The 18,178-nt window shown below is 40.7% G+C and overlaps 1 protein-coding gene across 1 annotated transcript in view; it reads right to left on the bottom strand.

Annotated features, from left to right (window-relative positions):
* The window catches only part of LOC123961883 (anoctamin-1-like), a 66,277-nt gene that overhangs the window by 19,975 nt on the left and 28,124 nt on the right, over window positions 1-18,178 (bottom strand). Inside the window, exons 4-10 of the mRNA XM_046037654.1 lie at window positions 15,523-15,597; window positions 11,793-11,861; window positions 11,456-11,657; window positions 9,813-9,924; window positions 9,663-9,720; window positions 5,060-5,160; window positions 811-953 (exon numbers count right to left, since the gene is read on the bottom strand). Coding sequence (XP_045893610.1) covers window positions 811-953; window positions 5,060-5,160; window positions 9,663-9,720; window positions 9,813-9,924; window positions 11,456-11,657; window positions 11,793-11,861; window positions 15,523-15,597 — 760 coding nt within the window. The remainder of the gene's footprint in view (window positions 1-810; window positions 954-5,059; window positions 5,161-9,662; window positions 9,721-9,812; window positions 9,925-11,455; window positions 11,658-11,792; window positions 11,862-15,522; window positions 15,598-18,178) is intronic.

Here is an 18,178-nt window from a genome sequence, read left to right on the forward strand (position 1 = left end):
GTGTACCTGAGTATCGATAAAACCACAAAAATCTATCTGGTTGTTTTGTGGTGTTGGTGGATTGCATTTCATTAGCTGCGGAGAGAGGCTCGGGGGCACACACACGGCTACATCACGACCCGTTGCCTTCACATTAAAAGGAGAATAGTGGCTGTTCCAAGCAGCAGAGAAAACAGGCGTGTGCTTCCTTTCTAAGTGAACTTAGAGCCTATTGACAATAGGGCAGTGAAAATTTGATGATGTGATTTCATTGAAAAACTACATATAGCCCCTTTAACGCAACATGATAAGATGGAGATGAAAAATAAAGTGGGACATATAATAAATAATACAACTGTTTTATGTTTAGTTGTTTAGTTTGTCGGCCAATATTTATTTACATTGGAGGCATTCTTCTATATTTTACTATTTTTTGTGAAAGCACTGAGGCATAGAACAAAAAAAAGAGAAGATCACTCTTTTTTCATCTTGCTTCATGTTGTCTTCACCATTAACACATTGACAATGGCAAAGGCATGAAGATGCAAAACCTGCCTTAAGGTCATCAAAACCTTGAACAATGTAAATGTAATGTAAATAAGTAATCTATAATCTGATCATTCAGCCTGATGACTCATGAAACATGGCAAGTTTGATTGGCTTCTAGGTGCTAGCCAATATTTATCTATATAAGATCTGGAACAATACAAGGTTAAAAACCAAATAAAGCCATAATTGTGAGTGTTTTGCTTGTGTTTTTGTCTAGTGCTAAGGAAAATATGTGTGGGTGTGTGTTTGTGTGTGGAGGGATATCATGTGTGTGGTACTTACTCATTTCCATATATTCAGGTGTTAGCCCAGCAAATGGTTCCAGGAAGTGGTCACTTTCATATCTCTGCAGCTTCTTCTGTCTCTCTTCTTCTTGAAAAGCCCCTTGCTTTGACCGAATGTAGCGAATCAGCTTCTTCAGCTTGCTGAGGGACATACACACACACACGCGCGCGCACACACACACACACACACACACACACACACACAAACACACAAACACATCCACATGAAATTGGAAAATACTAGCATGCGCAGATTTTCCCTCTCTCCACTAGTGGTATGTAGCCATGTAGACATGCTAATGCTGGACTGATACATGATTTGGTTTGGATAAATTTAGTTTTGTTCTGTTTATAATTTTCCCACTGTGAAGTTCATAATTTAGTAAATAAATATTTGGAGGGCTGGATCCTTTTGTATAATGGTTTTCTTTTGGAGTGTTAAAAGAGGGGCTTCTGGTTCTGTTACACTAGGGTTCTCCCCTTGGGGGTTGTAACTATTTTTTGTTGGCATGGTAACCTCTAAACATATGAAGTTTGGTTAGGGAGAAAGACCACGCTGCTAACACATCCATTTATACACAAAAGTATTTAACCATTCCCTTCCCCTCTGACTCAGTTGTCACATGACCTGCAGACAAGTAGAGAACAAGCTCACCATAAACTCTTTAAGTCTCTGAGTCCTCTACCATCTTTTTGTCAACAACCTCAGTAGTGCTCAGGAACCCATATTGCCTCTCAGCTTTCATCCTCTGACACCTCAAATGTAGTCAGGCCTTCAAGGGACATCACCGCTTCCAGACACTCCTCTCCGACCCACTTGAGATCCAGAAGCTCGAACGACACGCAAAGCCACTGAGACCCAAATCCACCCCGCCTATGCTCTGACCGTTCCCCACCTTTTTCTTTCTCACTGAGTGAACCCGACAGCAAAACCCACTCCATATCAATATGGAGTGGGTTTTGCGTACACATACCTAGCAATAAAGCTGATTCTGATTTCTGATAATACCACCAGATGGTTCAGAGAGAATCTTAGCCTTCTGCCTGAACACAAACAGGGGACCTGTCCACCTGGTGAGTGTGTACGCCCCGAGAGTAAGCTCTTCTCAAGAAATAAAGGTAAAGTTTTATGACAAGCTCGAGGGGGCCTTTTTGACTTCAATTCAAGAGTTGGCGCAGACCATCACTCCTGGCAGTCTTGCTTGGGACACCATGGCATAGGTAAAATTAATGAGAATGGGCAGCATCTCCTCGAGTGCTGCACATACCATGACTTATGCAATACTAACTCATACTTTCTGACTAAACCCTGTCACAAAGTCTCCTGGAGACACCCACAGTCTGGCCACTGGCACAAGCTGGACCTGATCCTAACACAACGTGCTGATCTCAGAGACATCCTCCAAACTCGAAACTTTCACAGCACAGACTGCAACACAAACCACTCCCTTGTCTACTGTAGAGTAAAGCTACAGGAAAATAAATACTCACAGAGCCAAACCAACAGGAGCCCTTTGCATAGACAGCAGCAAAACAGCTGATGCAACCAAACTGCAGCCTTCCTCTGTGCCCTAGAGAAATTCCTTTACCACTTACCCCAATCTCGCTCTGTCCAGCAATATTGGGATGGCTTACGGGATACCATCCATGGCACAGCCCTGACAGTTTTTGGCAAAAAGCTGAGAAGGTCAAATGAATGGATGGAAAGCGCACTTCCCTCACCAACTACAAATGCACTCCAAATGTCAAGACCCTACATGCTCCTCAGAACATCAAGAAGGAAACTCCAGCAAACCTCACGACACTGTGCCAACAGCTACTGGCTACAGCTGGCAACGGCTGCTGACACAAACCGCTGAAGTCAGCCACAGGAGAAACCATCACTGACCACTCAAAACAACTTGACTGCTGGGTGGAACACTACTCCGCTCTCAATGCAAATCATAACACTGTCTCTGACGCAGCACTCAGTGATGCTGAGCGTCAACCCGTAATGGAAGAGCTTGACATCGAACCAACAACTGCGGAACTAAGAAGGGCTGCAACGATTAGTCGATGAAGTCGACTATAATGATTCGCCAACGTGAAATCTCATTGTTGACGCATCGTTACAGAGAGGCTGTTTAAGGGAGAGATAGCAATCTTCTTATTAAGAACATTTCTGGTTGTTCATTTATAACTGCAACGCAGTACAAGAAGTGCTATGGGCAGTACCGCTTCCACTGTCTGCCATGATTGCTTGACTGTAAGACTACTCGCGAAGAAGAAGCTTTCGTGTAGCGGAAACTAAGGAGAAATAGCAGAACGGCATTTTGTTTTTACAAGTTTTGTACGCTATTTAATCACTATATACACTTTTGGGCGGTTTGAGGCGAGAAATCAACTGTGTAGAACTTGAATATTGGCAGTTTTTACGAAAGTTGATGGTAAATTCAAAATGTGCATTTTTTTCAGGATTGAGAAGCTTCACAAGCGCCCACGAGGTTAGACCACAGACCTGTCAGCCAGTCGCCCACAGAGCCCTCTGGTCCTAGTTGCACAGACCAGCAGCAGCAACAACAGAGCAACCGTCTCCTTAAGACTTTCCTCTTATATAAAGCTTATAGTTAGGGCTGGCTCAGGTGAGTCCTGAACCATCCCTTAGTTATGCTGCTATAGGCCTAGACTGCCGGGGGATTTCCCATGATGTACTGAGGTCCTCTCTCCTCTTCCTTCTCACCCTCTGTATGCAACCTCATCCCAATAATCTATGTTACTAACTCGACTTCTCTCCTTTCCGGTAGTCTTGTGCTTTCTCGTCCCTCTCCTCTCTCCTCCTATCACTTCCTGCAGGTTTTCTGGCTCTGGAGCTGTGGAGTCTGGATCTGTGGTTGCGGGTCACCTGCTGCCCCCGTGTTCCTGCTTGACACCCTCTGCTACAACAACTATTGTTACTAGTCCTATTATTATTATTGTTATTATAATAATTAACATTACGATTGTTATCATTAACACTACTATACATATCTGTACCATTTTTCATTCAGGTTATAGCAACATCACCTTTTCGCTGAAATTTCGCTGTGCAGTCTAAACCCATTGACGATTAAAATTTGTGCAAATGATTATTACCAGTCAACGAGCGTACCCGTGGCATGGCATCCAAATTCGATAATCCGCCACAAAACAGGAAGTTGTTGTAACTTCAGTATACATGCTCACATCTGCACCAAATTTGATTTGCATAATAATAGTCCTGCCCTGACAGTAGCGCCCCCTGGCGAGGGACATATGCATAAAATGCTACATACTGTATATATATATTTTGTAACTCCTGGGTTTGAGTTAAAAGGTGCTTAACAGCATATAAGTGCTGTCATATTAGGCTCTGTCACTTTAAGAGGGTAACCTCTGACCCCCAGCTGTGAAGTACTATGATGTTTACTTTAAGAGAGGCCTCTGATTCGTCCATGTAGATGCCTGTGATTGGTTAAGGGGTGGGCCTAACAGGTAGAGCAGATCGGAGTTACGGGTCAGCCTGCTGCGTGTGTGTTTTTCTCTGGAGGTAACTTAGCAAAAAGCTGCAGAAGACACCACCTGCTGGCAACAGGAAATGACTTTCAACAAAGCAGCCCCCGGCACGTTTTACCAAGATGTATGAAATTTCTGTGGCACAAGTATCATGTCTAGATGTACAAAAAAGCTTCGTGGAGCAATTTCCTAAACCCAACAGGAAGTGGGCCATTTTGGATTTAATGGTCATTTTTTCCAATTTACAAGCCTGTAAATGCTTTTGCTTCACAACTAAAACACTAACTTTTTTAATTGTTTACACATCAATAAGACACTGTTCCCACTTTAGTTCTAGTAGTTGCAAAGGAGCAGTGTTAATAGTTAATAAGTCTTTAAATTAACCTAACCTTTAAACTGTTAACAAGATTATATTAACTGCTCATAAATATCTTACAAGCAACAACAAATGTGTTTTAGGATATTACAGTCATTATGTCTCAGTGTTAATAAACATCTTATTAAGGTTCAGAAGCTAAATATAACAACTTTCAGGTATAACAAGTAAACAAGTTTCTAAAAAGACCTAATTATCTAAGATGGGGATGAACATAAAGCATGTGTTTAGTATTGGATATTTGATCCTATTTAGAAGGAACAGGGATTTTAGGAAGATTATTTCATGTTCAGGTCTTGTGTAATTCATGACAATGTGATGTGTAATGAAAACAGATCAATTTAAAGTGATGCATACTTACGGTATTCCAATCTCAAAAAGGTTGTTCTGAATTAGCTGTTTTCCCAACATGGTGATACTTAGCTGGATACACAGCTCCATCAGACAGCCTCCATGGGTACACTGTGAAACAGTCCAAAACTACAGTCCACCACAGCAAAAAGTAATTTTAACAAGTCGGCCTAATAGTAATAAGTAAAAATGACAACATATATGAAAGGGTTTAAAGTATATTTAATTAGTATGAATAGCTTATTATCAGCACTTGGCTATGACCTCTTCAAAATCACTACTAGCTTGGATTTAAAATATTTTTTTTAGGGTGATAACATTAGAAAATACGACAACAGACATTCAAAGCTTCATTTGAAAACGGAATAGAAGCTTTGAATATAAAAAAGCTGCCTGTCCTCACTGTAAAAACAAGCAAATAGTTTGTTTGTGCAGCACATTATTACAACCCATATTTATGTTTATTGTGGTTGTATGATGGTAGCAAAGGAGGCTTAAGGAGGTGGGTTCATTTATTGGCGATTTATTCTGTGAATTTTAAGTTAAATAGCATTACTGACATTTCACAACATTAACGTGATTATGTAATGTGACATACGTAATGTAGTTATGGTCTGGTTGCCTGTTGGACTGGTATAGGAAATGCTCATGTGTCGCTTTGGGAGGCATGGGCAAACAACCTATTCTGTAGTTTAGATTGGAGGACTTCTTGAAAAAAAGGAGTATTCTTGCATGCAGATGATGTAAAACATGATGTTTGCTTTTCTCCCCAATACTTGTAAGTGGAGGTTCATTCTAGACTTTGGGAACATATGTACTGTAAATTCCCCTACTTTCACATGAAACATGTGACACTTGAGCAAGTTTCACCTTCTGAAGAAGGCTATGGCTTACTCAGGAAACATGAAGCTGTTTATGTTTTGGTGTGTTATGGTTTCCATACAGTAATGCTGAGTTATAGGCTATATTTGGCAGAAAATTAAATCATGGAGTCTTTGTAATAATTGTGGTACTTCTTCTTATGTATTAGTTTTACAGTCAATAACCAAAGACACTGAACGATCTAAGCAGTGAGCACCTACAGGTATGGGAAAGCCAGAGGGAAAAATATGCCTCTCAATCACCCCCCTACACTGGTTAAAGAAAGATAAGTTTGTCACAACTCACGGTGGTAACTCTTTCATTTGTTTTGAGCCCATTACATATAATACAAAATAAATATCTGGACACACAGATTTTAGTGTCAAAAAGAGATTTATTTTGACATTAGTTGTCTATTTGGGTGCACACATTTAGTTTACTTTGTCAATTTTGCTAATTTCAGGTTCATTATCTTTGTTTAGCTTAAGTTACATTCTGTAAAATTAATACCTTTCTTCTTGAGTTGCCAGTTCCTGGGGAGTTGCTGCTGGGGGTCTCTATTTGTCTGACAAAAAGGACTTCAACTGTGTAGCTTTTCTAGAAGGAAATTAGTCTGCCATATCATGGGGAGGGGCAGAGTTTTCCATTTTGAGTTGTGTTCTTTTCTTTGCTAGTTATGCTTTTGTTATTATAATTATTTTATTGATTGATTAGTTCATATTAGGTATCATTGGCTTAGCATGTTTTGTAGTACTTGTGGTTTGCTTATATAGAGTACGGTCTAGACCTGCTCTTTTATGAAAAGCGCTGTGAGATAACTGTTGTTGTGATTTGGCGCTATATAAATAAAATTTAATTGAATACAGTATTATCTGTCTGTCTACCCCCTTTGTGTTAGAATGGCCTGATCAGCCACTATATAAATTTCCCCCATGTCTCAGTCTTGTTAGGTCTGTTTAGGTCTGTTTTGTTCAGCTCATGTTAGGGTTATCTTGCCTGAGTTAAGTTCTGTTAAGATGATATCTTTTATGGACGCATAACATTATATTTATTAAAGAATTTTGTAAATAAAACCTTTATTACTTATTTGTGGAAACCATTTTTTGACTCCTCATGCCTACCGTTGTGTTGGGTTTTGCTCAGTATGATGTTAATGTATAATGAATAAGTGTTACTATTGGCCAGAGATGGGGACTTGAGTTTGAGACTTGGACTTGAGTCGCACTTACGTCGCACACAGTAACTTCAGACTTGACTTGAGACTCGTCCTCAAAAGACTTCAGACTTGACTCTTGACTTGAGGAGCGGGATTCGTGAACACTGTTTATTTTTAGAAAACGTCTGATGAGCTTGCTGTTTTTGCTGTCTCTGCATTACCTATAGCCTGCCAACAAAACACTTACTATGTATCTGCTGCGTGCCGACACATGTGAGAGAGGACAACAACAAACACCAGCAGCTTCTGTGTCATTCATCATAAACTTTGGCTTTAAACTTCATACTACAAGGCGCAAACAAAGAAGTGCTGAAAGCAAACTAGGTTAGTAAACCTGTGGTGTTCATGTTCAGCTCAGCATTGATAATCATTTACACCCCGCTGGCTGCCATCACGTTAGTTGTTAACGCTGGCTGCAAACAGGTTACTGGTTTATTTTTGATCATGTATCGTTACAGTTTTATTTAATTATAAAGTTACATTGGTTTGAGAGTCTGGGGGGGATGTTGACTTACAGTAGTTTATAAACTGTGATTAGTTGTAGACGCAAGTACATTAGGCCACATGGTTGTGCTCTGTAAGTGAAAAACAGGTTTAATGTTGATCATGTAATGTTACAGTTTTATTTAGTTAACGTTATAACGTTATTTAGTTAACTAAGCCTATCATAGAGGCATCTGTGAAGACCTAGGTATGGGATGTGAGCCTGCCAAGGGGAACCCCGACGGCTAGATCCGAACCCACAGACAGAGGGATGGTGACCACGCGCTGCCTATCACTCAAGTCGACACGCAGGTGGATGAACCACCGCTGTAACCTCCTCATGTGCTGGAGGCCCAGGGGGCCACCACATGACACCAACAATACACAAAGATAGGTGAGCCTCTGGGAGGGGAGAGGAGCACTCTTCTTCCAATTCACCGTTAAACCAAGGGGAGACAGGAGTGCCACGAGCCTGGCTGTCTGCCTCGTCCCAGGACCACGCCTGCAGCGGCAGACAGAATTCTCCGTGCTCCACCGAACAGAAGAGCTCTGCTCCTGACGGGGAGAGGAAGGGTCATGGGTAACAACATGCGGCACCATTCAGGTGGGAGTGCCTCTCTGCATGGCGAGCATGTGCGAGTCAATCTGATGGCAAGGTGCAGCCACCAGAGGAGGCAAGCCAATACTCGCCCCACTGGGGCCATCCTTGAGGGGGCGCAGGCCACATCGTTCGGCCAGCTGAAGCCATTCCATGTTATGCCACTCTCCTACGGCTGGTCTGTAAAGCGCAACACATGTACATCACACAACGCTGTCACACACCTATAGATGCAGGAGGAGGGACTGTGTTGGTGATCCCGTGATCACGCATGAACCCACAGGCGGGCTTGTGAGTAATGTGTTTATTCATTAACTTCCACAAAAGGAGCAACAATGTTTTCACACACAGTCCTGGTGCATAGCATACCTGTTGCTTGCTCGGAGCGACAGGAGTTGGTCCAGCAGCAATGCAAACCGGTTGCTAGATGTTGTTTTTTGTTTTTTGCAATTAATGGCGGCAACGTGGTCACACGGGGTCTCTCTGGTCAGCTGATCCACGGGCACACCGCGTGCTAGCTTCATTTTGGGCTCCTGTTAGCTTCACGTTAGCTTCCTGTTAGCTCAACATTAGCCCAACGTTAGCTTGCCTCACAGGAGCAACTTAGCCACAGCTGCTAACCTTAGCCCCAAATGCCGGAGGAGGCTCCGAGTCAACTGGGGAGACCCAGGGTTGCCTGGGAGTGTCCTGCATGACTGTAGCTGGGAGGATTGGCAAGCCACTTGGAAGCCCAACATAAAGTGGAAAGGAGACATCTGACTCTGTTCACTTTGTTCACAATGACAAGATCAGATGAGCAAGAGGGGATAACTTACGTTTCCCGTTGGCTTAGCAGCTCTTGGATGCTGTTCTAGCCGGTCTACCCAAAGACATGATCTGCTAGTAATCTTCTGCTCTTCAGTGCTGAAGAAAAATGGGAGCCGATGGCCAGGTCTCTCTCACCATTGTATATACACAAGGGCAGGCTGCACATCGAAGTATCCTTGGGCAAGCTACTTAACCCCTTTGCCCCTGGTGGCTGTTCCACCAGTGTATGAATGTGTGCGAACATTAGTTTCTATTTGAGCACTTCGGCTCAGTGTATGAATGTGAGTGAATGGTGAAAAATGGTTTGAGTGGTCGAAAAGTGTAGAAAGGCGCTATACAAATACGGAGCATTTACAAGGTGGCGATGTAGGAGAGGCCCATGCTGTGAGTGAGCACAGACAAGCTTTCTCAGTCACGCATAGGCATGTACGGCTGAACCCAACACAACATTTAGTATTTATTAATTTCACTATTCAATTTTATTTCCAGTTTTTATTAATTTGAAATGTTTTTGACTAAAACTATAAATTTACTCAAAGATTTCAATGACCCTAAAAATAACCATTGCATAAGTAAGGTGTGTAATCTGAGAATAGTAGCCCTGGCTGGTTGTTAGTTTGTCAATATATGTGTAAGTGTAAGCCTTACCTCTTCCATTCTGTAGGATTCAAACACATACAGGTAGCTGCCTGGTCTGCCTACCAGTCTAAGGAAAAAAATATTTTTCATTATTAGTTACTTTTTCAGTCCTTCTGAGAGCTACAAAATTACACATTAACACACAATGAAGTTACTAACCTTCCTCTGAAGAAAGCAATGTAGATAATGGGGGTGAAAGCATTGACAAACTTGAGAATGAAAGTCTTGAAGATGAGTCGTTCCTCAAAACTCCTGTCTGTTTTAGGAACCTCTACAAATGAACAGAATATTTTCTTCAATTTACTTAATGAAAAACAGGCAGTACAGTCTGAACACAGGCCATCCACCATCCAGCCACATGACTTACTCATAGACATCAATTCATTACATTTACTAATTTAGCTGACGCTTTTATCCAAAGCAACTTAGTATTGCTATATATGTCAGAGGTCGCACACCTCTGGAGTAGGTAGTTGTGTCACAGTGTGAATCGAACCCGGGTCTCTCAAAATCCATGTGTCTTATCCGCTGTGACATCGCAACTCCAATTCATTTACTATCACCTCTCTTGCAAAGCAAGTTCACTTTAGTATATAGTATACAGGTGTTAAGCATTTACACTGTTGGGACCTCATGGGGAAATAAAGCCTAACAAAGAGGCCTACATATAAACAGAAAAAGCCTGAACAAAGAAACAGTGCCAAAACCCCTCGGGTCTGATAAATCACACCAGAGTGTAAATTGAATTTGAAACATTGATCAAGCCAGATGAAACCAATCAGTTAATAAAACTTCAAGTGTGCCTTGTAATTTTCTGATGTTAAACTCAAATTAAACTGAAGTCATTGTGCTGGGGCCCAAGCACCTTCGAGACGCATTATTTAAAGACATTACTCTGGATGGCATCGCCCTGGCCTTCAGCACCACTGTGAGTCATCTCTGACAACATGTCCTTTAAATCTCACATTAAGCAAACTTCAAGGACCGCCTCTTTTCACTGACATAATATTGCAAAAATCAGGAACATCCTGTAGTCCATTGCTCGTTTAGTCATGGCTTCGTTTTTCTGGTGCCGAATTATTAAAAAAACAAAACATCACTTAATTCCCGTTGAACACTGGTACACCCTGGACAGGTCGCCAGTCCATCGCAGGGCCACACATAGACGAACAACCTCTCACACCTAAGGACAATTAACCAATCAACCTAGCCTGCATGTTTTTGGACGGTGGGAGGAAGCCGGAGCACCCGGAGAGAACAGCACCAAGCAGACACGGGGAGAACATGCTCCACACACAAGGGCCGGGGTTTGGCGACAGTGCTAACCACCACACCACCGTGCCGCCCTTATTTATTTTATTTAAATTTTTAATATTTCTTCTTTTTTTTTTAACACACATACACTTTGATTACGCTTTGATTACTTTACGCTTTAATTACTTGTTTAATGAAATGTATGGGCTTGATTGTTCTTATGTATGTATGATGCTTTGTCAATGTTGTTATTACATTCATGCCAATAAAGCTAATTTGAATTGAATTGAATCACTCTTTGTGGGGTTTTGAGCCCCATAGTCATCTGTCAGATTATATTTATGATATTTGTTCATTTTCTGTATTCTTCATATTGGCCATAGTCTTTTGATAGTGTGCATGGCGCAGGGCCCGTCTGCATTTCACTGTTCATTTATTACAGTGAATAAAAAGGCATTTTAGAGTGACCAACTAATCCCACTCCTATTATCATAGACGTGACCTATTGACCTAGTGCCTGAGCCAGTTCTACACCTTGCCTAACTTACCTAACACAGTCAGCCATCGTGCCACAGCTCCATACACCTCGTCCAGTATGAGGATGACCACCAGGTTGATGATGGCTGCAGTGGTTTTCACTGTCAGCTGTACATGATTCCTAGTGACTGGATTGGAACTCAAATGAAGAGCGGCTTTGGTAGAAATCCGGTAGAGGATCACGCCAAACACAATGGCAAACGTAACACCAATCTGACAAGGAAATTGTTTGCAGGATTACAAACAGAATACGTATATGTGAGGGAAAATAAATCATCATTCCACACCCTTTCAGTAAATCATCAATAATGTAAATGCAGTAAATGCAGAGAATCAGATTTGTCTTACCATTAACAGCATCATGACAATATTAGTCATGTAGGCAGGGAGGCGGTCTCGACATGTGAGCTTTTCCATCTAAAAATGAATAGATAAACATATTCACTACAACTGAAAAAGGAAAATGTAGTAGTGAACTACAGACTGTTACTGTTCAACATACCCAGGATATCTTTTAGTAGGTTGCGGACACGGTGGATAATTTACAAGCACAGACCAGGTAAAGCAGCATGAACACACAGAGTGCAGATGTTGGTATCGGTTGTTTAATAGGCTAGGTCATTAACAAGCGGCATTGCAGCGCACCTGCTGCCATGAAAATGGATCACACATAGAAAAATACGGAAAAAGAGGAGTTCTGTGTCTTTTAGGAGACTTCTTAAAACTTACTGCTGATAGAGAAAGTCTGGAGAGCAGAGAGACGGGGCAAACAGGTGTTTGCAGTGAGAGACCTGAGGTGTAGGTAGGGCTGGACAATTAAATGAAATAATGATGCCGGCTCATCATTGTCCATCAGCCCAACCCACCTTTATGACGCAGAGAAATAGAGTTATTGTTGGAAATCCCAACAGTAACTCATGTATTTCATTAAAATGTATTGTTACTAGGATATGCAATGACCTATATCATGAATTCCTAATCATGTTTACTTTATCATTGTAGTATAGTATAGTAGTAAGTATCCAGCGTAGCCCCTGTACAATATGAAATAAAGCTAGACAATTCACAAGCTTATTTGGGACTCCTCACTGCATCCATATAAGGTTGTGATGAGGGAGGGCAGGATGTATACAGCCCAGTAACTAGGCATATACCAGTGTTTCCCATTAATTAACGAGAACATGGCGGCCTGCAACACTAATTTGTTCAGTCAGAATTTTAAAATGAACTGAAAATATTTTTACACATCTCATAATAATATTACAGACTTCTAACATTGTGTTTTGTTGGCACTGTTATAAGATTCACGCTCACACACTCTGGCATCCGACTCGAGACAACCACTATTCTTTTGAGGTAATTACGGTAACGTACGGTAACAGTCACTCATTTGTGAGTAGCCGATTAATCTAGCCGCACCTAAATTTGGAGTGACACATATTAAAGCCTTTATGGTAAATCCACTGAATCCTCCTGTCATTTTCTCCTCCTGTCAAGTGTTGCAGTATGACTGTCTGACCTAAACAGAGGCTGTGAAGTCATCATGTTCCTCGATACAAGAACCTTATAGGCCTACATCATAATTTATCATAATTGGATTGTACTTGATTAATTTAGCGCGAGGATACATGTGACAACGTCCAGTTTTCAAAATAAGGGGTCTATACAGGATGGAAATAAGATTAATTGGATTATATTCAAAGAAAGTATAAAATGTATTACAACAACTAGAAAATGTTAGTGTCTCGGTAGAATTATAAGGAACCATGCCATAAACTTTCATTGCTATATTTAGCAATCAGGCCGAATGATTCACATCAGTTAGCCTAACTTCAAGGTTGCTTACAAGATGTCACAGCCTGGATTACCTGTAAGTTCCTCATGCTGAACTGAAAACTGAAGTTATATTACTTGGGCCCAAACACCTTCGAGATATATTGTCCAATGACATTGTTTCTATGGATGGCATCGCCGTGGCCCCCAGTACCACCATGAGGAACCTGGGAGTTATTTTTGATCAGGAAATTTCAATCTGCATCTTACGCAAAGATTGCTAAAATCAGGAACATCCTGTCTCAAAACTGCAGAAAAACTGGTCCAAGCTTTCATTACTTCCAGGCTTGACTATTGTAATTCTTTACTAGCGGGTAGCACAATTAAGTCTCTAAAGCCTCTCCAGCTGATCCAGAATGCAGCAGCTCGTGTTTTGTCTAGAGTCAAGATTAGAGAGCATATTTCTCCAGTTCTAGCCTCCCTTCACTGGCTCCCTGTGAAATACAGAATAAATTTTAAAATTGTTCTACTTACCTACAAAGCCTTAAATGGCCGGACACCATTGTACCTCAAGGAACTCCTGATACCTCACTGCCCCAATAGAGCGCTGAGCTCTCAAAATGCAGGGCTGCTTGTGGTGCCTAATATAACTAAGGTTAGAGTGGGACGAAGAGCATTTAGTTATCAAGCGCCTCCACTATGGAACCAGGTTCCAATTTGGGTGCGGGAATCGGATAACATCACCGCTTTTAAGGCTAGACTTAAGACTTTTCTGTTAAGCTATTAGGACAGTGTTGAGCAAACTATAAATTATTATGAAATTATATTTTTTTATCATTTTATTTAGTTGATTTTATTCTGATTGTATTTTATTATGTGTTTTATTACATGCATTCTGTATTTTATGGTTAATTTTATTTCATTTCAATGCATTTTGTGAAGTGTATTGAGACCATGTCTTTTGGTGATTTTGCACTTTAAATAAAACTTGACTTGACTTGACTTAGGGAAATTACTTATTTTCTAATATTTGATTTAGGGTTGCTGGGAAAACATTAAATAAATTTGTTGACTTTTGTTGCTGTTTCATCACCATTTATAGCTATACCGTAAAACTTAGTTCCAAATAGCCGCCTACCTCCTTTACTGGCCTGGTGTGGGAACACATTTTGACAAATAAATGCCTGCCTTAATTAAACACCTGGTCTGGTTTTTACAGAAGTTCTTTGAATGCGTAAAACCTCTTAAACTCTGCAGCATCGCCCGCTTTAGCTGCTTCTAAGCTGCTTAGATTTAGTTAATACAAACATTAATGTTTAAACGTCTGATCAATATGTCAGTATGGACACGCTACATATCGTTAGATCGTTTAGATTCTCCACAATACCACTGTTAAGTTCATTTAACGGAAACAAGAAGACCCAAAGTCTAATTCTTCTAGATTTACCGGTGGAACCTGCCTGGCTATAAGAAAGGAAAAGGGGAAAAAAGTGCTGACTCACATTAACTTTGAAGCGCTCGTTAAGTCTGCTCGTTAAATCCGAATGTGTCCGTTCCTTGATTATTTATCTTCCTTTAGTCTGTAAGGGTCTACCGATCAAAAGAATCAAAACAGCTTTTCAGAAAAACTTATCCAAGTTGTGAATCCTGTCATGTGAAGTCCATCGCTCTCTGTCTGCTAACATCTCTCATCCTGCACCGTGTTGTTGTTTTTGTGAGGTTGCTGCCTGTCGGAGCTAGATCAAATGAATGACGTGTATTTGATATTATTTGATAATTTTTACATAAGTGTTATTCTGTTTGAAATAAATAAACTGTTTCATAGAAGTTTCAGTTTTGTGCAAAAAGAATTAAAGGCCTGTCCCATATGGACACCTGTCCCAAATAAAGGCAGGGTCAATTCAGTGATTTTAGCAAATAAAAGCCTGGGCTATTAAGTTTTAGTATTAAGTTTTAGGTATAATGGGTTTATGATCAAATAGTTTACTATAGCACAACATTGATTATAAGAGTGCAAAGTTCTTCATAGATTGCCTTTTAATTTTGCACCAAATGAATGCATGCCCCCACAAATGGGTCCTGGGGCTCACCCACCATAGTCTCTTAAAATCCTGTGGGAAACACTGTCACGGGAATAAGCATAAGCACAGAAATACTCCTTATGCCCAAACTATAGGGTTGAAGCACATGGTAGAATGATATAGGGGTGAAAAACAACTGAAAGGCTATAAAAACTATGCTAAAACAAAAATTTAAATGAAGACATACAATATACGCAAATATATAGAGCCTATGATATAATTACCTTGTGCTGTGATTTGTGATCTTTGCTTACGTACTTCTGCAAGACCCTGAATTCATATTCAGCCCTGGGGTGGTCCTGTGATGGTGACAAGAACAGAAATAACAGACATGCACAGTGAAATACATAGAAGAGCAGTTTCATTCAAGTGAAATTACCAGATGGATTTACCTATGGTAGAAGAGACTGGTCTGTCCAATAATTGTTTCAATAAGGCATTTGATTAAAATACACAAGTCACGTGATACAGATGGCATGTGCATGAAAACTTCATTAAACTTGGAAGAACCTTTAATTTTATAATTAATGCAATTGCGGCTGTGGCTCAGGAGATAGAGCGGGTTGCCCGTTAATTGAAAGGTTCAATCCCTGGCTCCTCCAGGCTGCATGTCGAAGTATCCTTGGGCAAGATACTGAACCCCGAATTGCCTCTGGTGGCTGTTCCGCCAGTGTATGAATGTGTGTGAATGGTGAATGCAGATGTAGTGTAAAAGCTCTTTGAGTGGTCGAAAAGACTAGAAAGGCACTTTACAAGTATGGAGCATTTACAATCAAATAACTGTTGGACAAAAGTCTAAAATACTGAAGGTACTATTTGTTGAAATTTCTATCAACATGCAAATTGCAACCAACTGTCCAGTCTACCACTGCCCCCTACCCTTTCAAAGAGTGTAGGACAGCTACAGTAACTGACACACAGCACAAAAGAAGTCGTCTTATGAGACAGTGGAGAGTAACCAGTCAAGAAATGAGGTTTCTTTGGGTAGCTATATTAAGAAATTATATTTACTTAATAATTTAGTAAAAGATTTAGTAAAGAAGAACAAAGTGACGAAACGTGCTCTATAATGTTTGTCCATTTTCAGCTACTGTAGAAACATGGCGAAGCAACATGGCAACGTCCATGGAAGGGGGACGCGCAGATAGAAATGACTCACTCTAAGGTAATAAAAACATTACGCTAATTATGTAAGTTCTGAAATCATAGTTATAGATCTTATATTGCATTTCTGTCGATAGATCCCCAGAAAGATTACACACTGAACCTTTAACATGATAAATGTTTCTTCGAGCTGTCATCACAACAAGGTATACTACTACCAATAGTTACACAGCTGTACAGTACATCGGCTACACAGTAAGCTTGCTAATGCAAGGCCACAGCACAACATCAAGGGTTAAATTGCAAGTTCTGTAAACAAGATTTTGTATAGAATTACAGTTATAGAACCAGTTAGGACGCATTGGTGAGCTAGAAGCTCTATTTATCATCCCACAGGAAAATATGGATGAGTCTCCAGAAGATGAGGAGAAAGTTGACTTGAAGGAAAAGAGTGAAAAGCTGGAACAATCCTTCCGTCTAGTGACTAGCTTTAAATCTAGGAATACACTTGTAGAAGCAAACAAAAACCTTGACAAATCTGAAAACCTCCACAAACAAATGTGTAACAGCAGCTAGAGGAACCAAGGGACAGAATTAAACAATTGCATCAGCAGCAGGAAATTAAAGATGAGGAATTAGCCAACATTAAAAGACAGCTACAACACCCGCTTGAGATACCAACAAGTGTCTCTTATTGTCCCTACCAGAACCTGCTACTTAATTGACCTCCAAGTGCCAATTCTGCACAGAGTGCCTCAGATAGAGACAGGGATAAGATTGCTCACAACACAACACGTTTCAAACCTAATATTCCAAAGGCCACAGTTGACAACAAGATCTACCAAATCAAGGTGACTTTTAGCTGTGAAGTCAGCAGCTTTATTGAGCGCCAGCCTGACTTTGTCAGGGCCAACTATGACCTGCTCTTCCATACACTGCTGGAGGACCTTCCAACCTGCCAATCTTGTATATGGACAGGTTTAACTCATGTGCTATCAGTCAAGCAATGAAGAAAGAAACTCCCTAGCAATACTACAACCATTTTCATCAGGCCTACGCTGGCTACAGAAATGACTCAAGACTTGAACTTCAAATCTCTCTTTGCCAAAAAACCTCCATGACACCATCCATCCATCAGTCATCATCTTGGTGTTGCAGCACATCCAGGCACCATAACCAGCTAGGTGAACTTGCCTTGAAGGATTTCGCAAAATAAAGACAAACCATGACTAAACATGGAGAACAAAACACTATCTTGAGTTTTGATGCTAAATCCTTGCCTGTGGAGTTGGAAGGGGCTTCCGGTGGCGAACCACCTGGTTCCACCATACTTCCCTCCAAAACTCATTGATCTAACAAGGATCACAAGTGCTCTCTATGTCAGCGAATTAATTGGGGCTAAGGTTACTCCCGCATGGGACAGGCAACTCCTCCTTAGATAATGCCTGATATCAGGCATGTGATCTGAAGCATGTATAAGGAGGAAAACAAGAAAGCTGATCTCTTTTCCCTTACCTCTGAAAACCCAAAACCTTCTGTCCAGAATACCTACAGAGTACAGTTTAGACCTGCTCTATCTGAAAAGCTCAATGAGATAACTGCTGTGAATTACCGCTATATAAATAAAATTTAATTGAATTGTCTCTATTTTGCCATGCCCATGCAGAAAGCCCATAAAATATGAAATTTTTGAATTTTGTGCAAAGTTTAGTGAGTTTTCGAGCATGTTTAGGCCCCCAAAATTGAGGTTACTTTGCAGGACAAAAAAAAAATTTC

The sequence above is a fragment of the Micropterus dolomieu genome, linkage group LG22 (assembly GCF_021292245.1).
Source record: "Micropterus dolomieu isolate WLL.071019.BEF.003 ecotype Adirondacks linkage group LG22, ASM2129224v1, whole genome shotgun sequence".
NCBI classification, from domain to species: domain Eukaryota; kingdom Metazoa; phylum Chordata; class Actinopteri; order Centrarchiformes; family Centrarchidae; genus Micropterus; species Micropterus dolomieu.